This window comes from Magallana gigas, chromosome 3, assembly GCF_963853765.1.
Source record: "Magallana gigas chromosome 3, xbMagGiga1.1, whole genome shotgun sequence".
Taxonomy (NCBI): Eukaryota; Metazoa; Mollusca; class Bivalvia; order Ostreida; family Ostreidae; genus Magallana; species Magallana gigas.
Genome location: NC_088855.1, coordinates 11,947,604 through 11,955,000, shown reverse-complemented (window position 1 = coordinate 11,955,000; position 7,397 = coordinate 11,947,604). Strand labels below are relative to the sequence as shown.

The 7,397-nt window shown below is 36.7% G+C and overlaps 1 protein-coding gene across 2 annotated transcripts in view; it reads left to right on the top strand.

The window, feature by feature from the left end:
- Positions 1 to 3,748, top strand: part of LOC105320007 (uncharacterized) — a 5,955-nt gene extending 2,207 nt beyond the window's left edge. For both annotated transcript variants that reach the window (XM_011417760.4, XM_066078505.1), the window contains exons 2-4: positions 1,190 to 1,576; positions 1,709 to 1,818; positions 1,992 to 3,748. In XM_011417760.4, coding sequence (XP_011416062.1) covers positions 1,190 to 1,576; positions 1,709 to 1,818; positions 1,992 to 3,723 — 2,229 coding nt within the window. In that variant the 3' untranslated portion in view covers positions 3,724 to 3,748. The remainder of the gene's footprint in view (positions 1 to 1,189; positions 1,577 to 1,708; positions 1,819 to 1,991) is intronic.
- Positions 3,749 to 7,397: the final 3,649 nt, after the last annotated feature.

Sequence of the window (7,397 nt, the reverse complement as noted above, 5' to 3'; positions counted from 1 at the left end):
GAAAGTGACATTAATTCTCGGTTATAATTAGTATAACTCTTTTTGGTGTTCACCTGGTATTTCCCTTTAGAAACCTGTGCACAGTGACGTACACCGAATAACAAATAGCACAAGTGTTACTTATATATAGAAAGGGCTTGGGTGAGTGACATAGAGATCCAAGCAATGATGTAAGTCACAGCAAGACAGTTAATGAAATAATCCTCTTTTACTATATACATTTCATTACACACACACATACCCCCCTCAAAACAAAACAAAAAATAAATAATAAGTTACACTTAACTTTATTTAACTACAAAAAGATGTTTTAAACATGTAATGCAATAGTAAAAAGTAAGTCTTTTGTGAGAGTAATCCACTAAAATATGACATGTAAAATAAAAAAAAATTCGATGACACAATGACCTGTTCTAATGTTGCATTATCAAAAAAAATGTAAATTAAACATTGCAAACAAATGCGATGCTTGGGTAACCGACCAACTGTCATCAGCATTGTTAAAAGCCTGCTATCAATGGCATAAAGAAATTTTAAACGAAACATAGCAACAAAATGAAACAGATTCCATGCTGATCACATACGTAGTCCTTATTAAAATATTATCTTAATTTTCTAAAAATGAGGTTAACTCCGCCAAATAAACAACAACGTTCTAAAGTAAGCTCTTACGATAACATTTAGGTCTAGTTTATGTCTTTCAACACCTAACATCTTTGTCCGTCTAATTTATTTCTTGTTACCTAATGACTGCCCTTTCGGATAAATTGAACATGCCACTTCCTTTTAACTTTCTACAAGAGCAGTTTGTCATAGAAGGAAAAGTGTTTAGATATGCAATCGTAAAACGCACGTTATTACAACAAAAACCTCTCGCCACAATAATCAAAGTTTTGTTCTACAGACAGTAATTACCTTTTCATTAAAATAGCCATAAATATTTAATTTCATTTCATAGACCACAATATCGCCCTTTCTAATACAGCATTACAAACACACGAATTAAACTTCGGATGTCTAAGCCATTAGCAATCACAAAATGCCCCTAGCTTGATTTATGAAATTTCGATGCAGACAAAAAAAGGTTCATACTTGAGGTTCACCATTTACCGATCAATCAATTTTATAGGGCTATTAATATATTCCTTGATTTTAAACTTACTTCACTGGCGTTACCTCTCCTTTTCAGATGAGTACTATGGGTGCTCTTTTGCGGCTAGCCCTGGCAGCTACCCTGTGTTACGTGGTGTATTCAAAGATGACCATCATAGACACTCCCGAGGAGCTTAAAACCTGTTTTGACCAGCCTCGTTTCAACACAAAGGAGACAGATCCCCGTCTTGATAACATCCATCAGTACTGTATCCAAAAGTTCAGGTGGCATCTCCAAAACAACAACCCAAACATCACCCACGAGACAACTCACTGGATTGATGAGCTGTTACGTATGGCCAACAAAGAGGCAAGAAAGAAGAGACAGGCAGGGGCAGAAAGAAGGAGAAAGGAAATCAGAAGAGCTACAGACAAGGAGAGGACCGATTTCTTCAGGGCCATCAATTTACTGAAAAGAGATACAGTGAGTTACTTCATGTATGACATATGTTTAGGATCAGCTATCAATTTATAGGTTGATCGAAAGTCATTCAAAAGACTCTAAAAATCCTCAAACCAAACCACATCATATATTGAAAATTAATCTATTTTTTAGGATGTCAAACCGAACCGTTTTGACGCCTTGGGTCTGCTCCATCAGCAGAGAGGGGACGACGTCCATCACGGTGCTGCTTTCCTCTCCTTCCACAGAGTTCTCCTCTTAATGTGAGCTATTCTCTAATTTAAATAATACTTGTGCAAAAATACAACTTGCAATCTTCAAAATTTAAAATAAACGATATAATTTTATATAATGTTAAAGTATATCTTACAAAATCAATGTTAAGAGGATGATATGGAGAGAAAAAAAAAGATCATTTTTTTCTCATATGTTATAGATTTGAGAACGCTCTCAGACAGAAAGTTCCGGGTGTCGCCCTTTTGTACTTCGACTCTCGTTTGGATCAACCGTTGAGAGACCCTACCAGATCCATCATTTGGTCACCACAGTTCTTGGGAACAGTCAAAGGTCGCGTCACTGACGGACCGTTCCGATTCTGGCAGACACCTGCTGGACCCCTAGTCAGGGCCGGAGGACACGAGGGAGAGTACTTTACTTACCGACACATCAGGGCTGTAATGACCAGATCTCGTCTGGAAGAAATCAGTGAACCACACGCCCCGCCACCGTTTGATTTTGAAATCAGACACGGTGACGTTCATCAACATATTGGAGGTATCATGGCCCCCGCAGAAACAGCAGGGTTCGATCCTGTGTTTTACATGCATCATTGCTTTGTGGATTACCTTTGGGAGGTATTTAGAAGAAGTCAAAAGGAGAAGGGAGTTGATCCAACTAGAGATTATCCCAACCGTTATGGTACTGCCGCTCATGCTCCCAATGCTCTGATGGGTCTAGGAAGACTTAGAAATCTCCATGGAATGAGTGACATGTACACCACCAGAATGTACACATACGAGCCTTCACCTACCTGCAGTTACAGAAGCCCAAGCTGTGGATCTCGATATCTGACATGCGAGTTCCGTTTTGGACGGCCTCAATGCGTTACGTTGGAAATGATCACCCCTACCACTCCAACAGCGCCGTTCGGGTCTGCGACGAATGGACAGCCCCAGCAACCACAGCGGCAGCGGACACCGGGCTTCCCTAATTTCCCCGGAAGCACGTTCCCAGGATTTCCACCTACTCGGAGGTTTACTGGAAGGAAGAAGAGACAGGCATCAAGGGGGAATGGACGGGGAAGGGGAAATGGTGTCATCGATGGTAGCCTCATGTCTAACCACGGACAAAACGTCTTGTCTCAGTTTGGACAAAATGGGTTTACGCAATTTGCACAAAATAAAACACGCGAGATGCGACAGAAGAAACATGAAGTACGAATGGGTTTTAATCCACATTATGAAAACAACATGGATGTCTTCCAAAAGATAACAACGGAGGACGAAAAAGAAATCATTCTTAGTCCGATGACCAATATGTGTCCACCTACAGTGCCAACAAATACTATTCAAAACTTGTTTCAAATGAATGGAATTTCTGACAGCAGAATCTGGGTATACATACCTGTTCAGGTAATCTACAAAAGACAAAGAGAACAAATGGTATTCGAATCTTTCCCTATTGAAGAAGGACAACTAGATGTTGGAAAAGACATCTACGACCCAACCCGATATCAGAGTCTGAAGGATAATTTTATATTTAACGTCAACTATTCTAGATCATGCCGAGACATGGATGGAATTTTCACTAAGATCATGGTGCACAGTGACGGCTTAAACTACCACGGATCTTTCAGGGAGTTTGCTGTGGTAGACGCTCGACAACCATACACATCATCTACAATTTACATGGCTGTAAAGAGTCCGGAGAAATACCACACCGAAGCCATATTCCAAGCTTATGACCCCTGTGGAAATGTTTGTAAGCCATATTGCAAAAGATTCGGGCACTTTCAGCCCTGTGACGGGTCTCTGAAACTTGATAACTCGCCTCCCAAACTTTACGGGATGGATTATGGCGAAGCCATTCAATTAGTTTGGGGCATTACAAACGAAGGAATACCCAAGTTCCGACCTGATAACATTCAACTTCAGTTTGTTTGTAACTAAAAATAAATCTGCATCTGTACATTTATTAATCGTTACCAGTGATGTATAATAATAATATTACTATAAGTATAGCTTGATACGGCGCTCGTTTCGATCAATAAATGCATTTTGCATTCGAGGTACTGGTGATTGTTCGTTCGCTTGACTTTGTTGTTTTCCATTTTTACCATGAAGTTATTTAATCATGTAACATTGCACGACGGTGAGCTGTCGTCCATCTTAGCATGTCTTTGTATATGATTTTTATCTTGTTAATAAACACAGTTAAATTATATGAAACACTTCTTTGAAAATTCCCAAATCTTTGTTCTCAGGAGGAGAACATTGACAATTTCTCTTGCAAGTGCTCATTAAGTCAAAGTAAGAAGCCCATTAGACTGATCACTACAAGAAAAACATCTGCAAAAGATAAGAAAAAGAGAACCACGACTTCTTTTGGAAAACATCAAATTTAGGTATTTTCATTCACCTTGAGTTTAGACAAATGGTTTAAAAATGAAAATGAGAAAAATGTATTGCTCTTTAATTTGTTTTAATTGCAATTTTGGACACTATGCGAAACTGTAGAGATAAATCAATTTTAAATAAACGGTAATATTTTTTAACACTCACTTTAAAGCTTAATTTATCTTAACCTCCTTGTAAAAAGCTTATAAAACCGAACAACTTCATGTTTGTTCACCATAGTTTTAAGTTTATCATAATTCTAATTACATCCCGTTTTTTCCATAAATATTTAATGAGATGATGCAAAATTCAGAACGCAGATAGCTGGACAATTCTAAGAACGTGGAGGTTGTAGTTTGTGCATAATTAAATAAATTTACAACTGATTACTAGTTCTTTGTATTCAAAGCTTACATGATAATATACTTTTAGATCTATTTTAACACATAACCTATACATCATAATTAGATAAAGAAATTTGAAGTCTATTATGAATGCAATTAACGTTTTTGTGCTATAAATATATATCGTTTGAAGAAACAGAAACACAAAAAGTCAATAACCTATTCAACAAATAGGATTTTTACACATTCTTTTCAAATTTAATTTCTAGGTGTGGAAAATACATGTACTTGATGTACAATTTTCTTAAAGGAAATACCGATAATGCAATATCAGTTTGGGAAAAACAGACAAGTTTGACAGTTTTGACAGATCTCTTTATACTTTAGTTAGCCTCTTTTTAATTTAAAGGAAAATTCACTCAGCAATAATTAGATTTTTAAAGGCAATTATTATTTCTGATGAGGTGAATGTGACCCTGTGTTAATCATAAAGCACCTGGGACGTGACGCCCTTACCTGTGATGCATGCTAATATACAGAGTGCGCTGAATAACACTCTCTCTCTCTCTCTCTCTCTCTCTCTCTCTCTCTCTCATACTTAATTGCTATGAATTTCGAAATATTATTAATCACCATGTTAAACTTCAAGATCAACACATCCAATATTATACAGTTATTGAATAGGTATGAGGGCAACATATAATTAGTTGAACCCTCGGACAGAAATGTTGCCCGGCCTTCGCCTTACGGAGGCTTTGTGTCGGGTCCAACAAATCAGGTTCCCAATGCTCCTCTGTTTTTATTACTGAGGACCTTAATGATAAAAATTGAAGGATCTCGGAAACCTGATTTATATGTATTGGTTGAATCCCAGTCACCAGTAGCAACCAAATATTCATGTAGCACAGCTCTTCGGTATTTCCGTTCCGCCAAAATTGGACAAATATGAATTAGTTGTGACGAAGCGTTCAAACTATTTTGATGTTGAATTGTGTGAAAGTATTGAAAGTATAACTATTACAGATTAAAACAGATATCTTTTAAAGTGTATCATAGTAAAATATAATACTAAAGTAAATTGCAATTTAAAATGCTCTTAATGACAGTAGGACAAAGACCACAGGTGCTTGAGGACAGGATCGACCCCCCTCCCCCAGTATATAGACCCCCGGGACTTTATTTTTCTTTTTTTTATTAAATTATCCTTTTATGACATATTTCTAATCAAATTTAACGCCCAAAATTACCTAAACCAAACATTTAAAAAAAAAAATCAGACCCTCTACATATATAACACATGTACAGAGGGTCTGATTTTTTAAAATGTTTTATGTAATTTTGCGAAATTGATGAATAAATTACACTAGAAATATGTCATAAAAGGATAATTTAATAAAAAAAGAAAATTAAAGTCACGGGGGTCTATATCCTGTGGGGGGGGGGGGGGGTCTATATCCTGTGGGGGGGGGGGGGTCGATCCCGCCTCAAGCACCTGTGACAAAGACAGTGTGTCCATTGTCTGACTGCTACATATGTTTGCTATGTCTCTTTCTTGCGAATGTATCTGCTCTGTTTAAACAATCTCACTATGGAAACACATACAGTAAAAGTAAAAATGGACATTTATTAGCAAAATGACAACATTCCCATATTCACAACATACGATAAAAAATAAGATGAAAATGTTTTACTTAGTTCTTACACAGAATTCAAATTGTTTTCCTGAAAATCATCTTGACCTATGTACATGTACATCTAAAGATTGTATGCATGGTAACCACAAGAAAACCAGAATTTTCATAAGTTTAATGAAAAGAGTGACGGTATCCAAATTCCGTGAATTATAATAACATTCTCATTGATATTTTAAAATCCAAAAGTTCTGAGAAATGCGATAACATTGAAGTTTTACAACTTTTCCATAATATGTATGGTATATCGTCACCTTAACAAAGCGCGGTAACTCCATTTGCGTGAATAAAATGTGAGCATTCAGGCGCAGCTTCTCGGTCCTTTCCGGCAGAGCTTCGTGTTTATCCGAGCTCTGCCGGAAAGGCCCGATTGTATGAGCGATATAATTATATCTTTTTTGAGCTATATCTATCAACTCTCTGAAAAGACGTGTGGGAAACAAATGGTACGTACTAGGAAAAAAAAATATAAATGTTTACAATCAATACATTGAAGACAATTTTCGGTACAATGTCATTAAAAAATAAATACCAATGACCATAATTCATACATTTCCGTGTAACAGGGGTGGAAGGGGGAGGGGTCAGTATAATATTGTCTTCAAAAAGTATGATATGTGTGTAAAGGGGGGGGGGGTAATTTCTACATAATATACAGACACTTTTTCAGATACTATTTATGTCTGACAAAAACATCGAATGCCTAAATGGATGAATTGGAGGAGGTTTCTAAGTGCATGACGTAGGTAATACCAAGTATCCTGCACCAAAATCATCCTCCGTGAACATTCTATTGAATTTGAATATCTTATTTTTTACTCGTAGCATTTTGTTTTGCAGTAGAAAATGTTTTTACAATTAAAATTCCAAAAACCTACTATTATTCTCTCCAAACGCGTCTTTGATTAACAAATATGTTGGACTCGAATCGAGTATTCTAATTCTTTCAAAGGTATATCAAACATTTTCTAATATAAAAAAAAAATGAAAATTGTACCCTTTCCCAATCATTACACATGCTACCTTACACTCTAAACCATTCCTTCTTCTATTCTCTCTTTACGACCGAGAAAGAAAGGAGAGGCCCTAATTAAACTCACCCCAAAAAAGTCAGATAAGAGGGCAGAAATAAAGAGGAAAGTGATTATAAGGTGCTCACGTGTTTTTTACTCCTATCTTTCGTTTTTTTGTG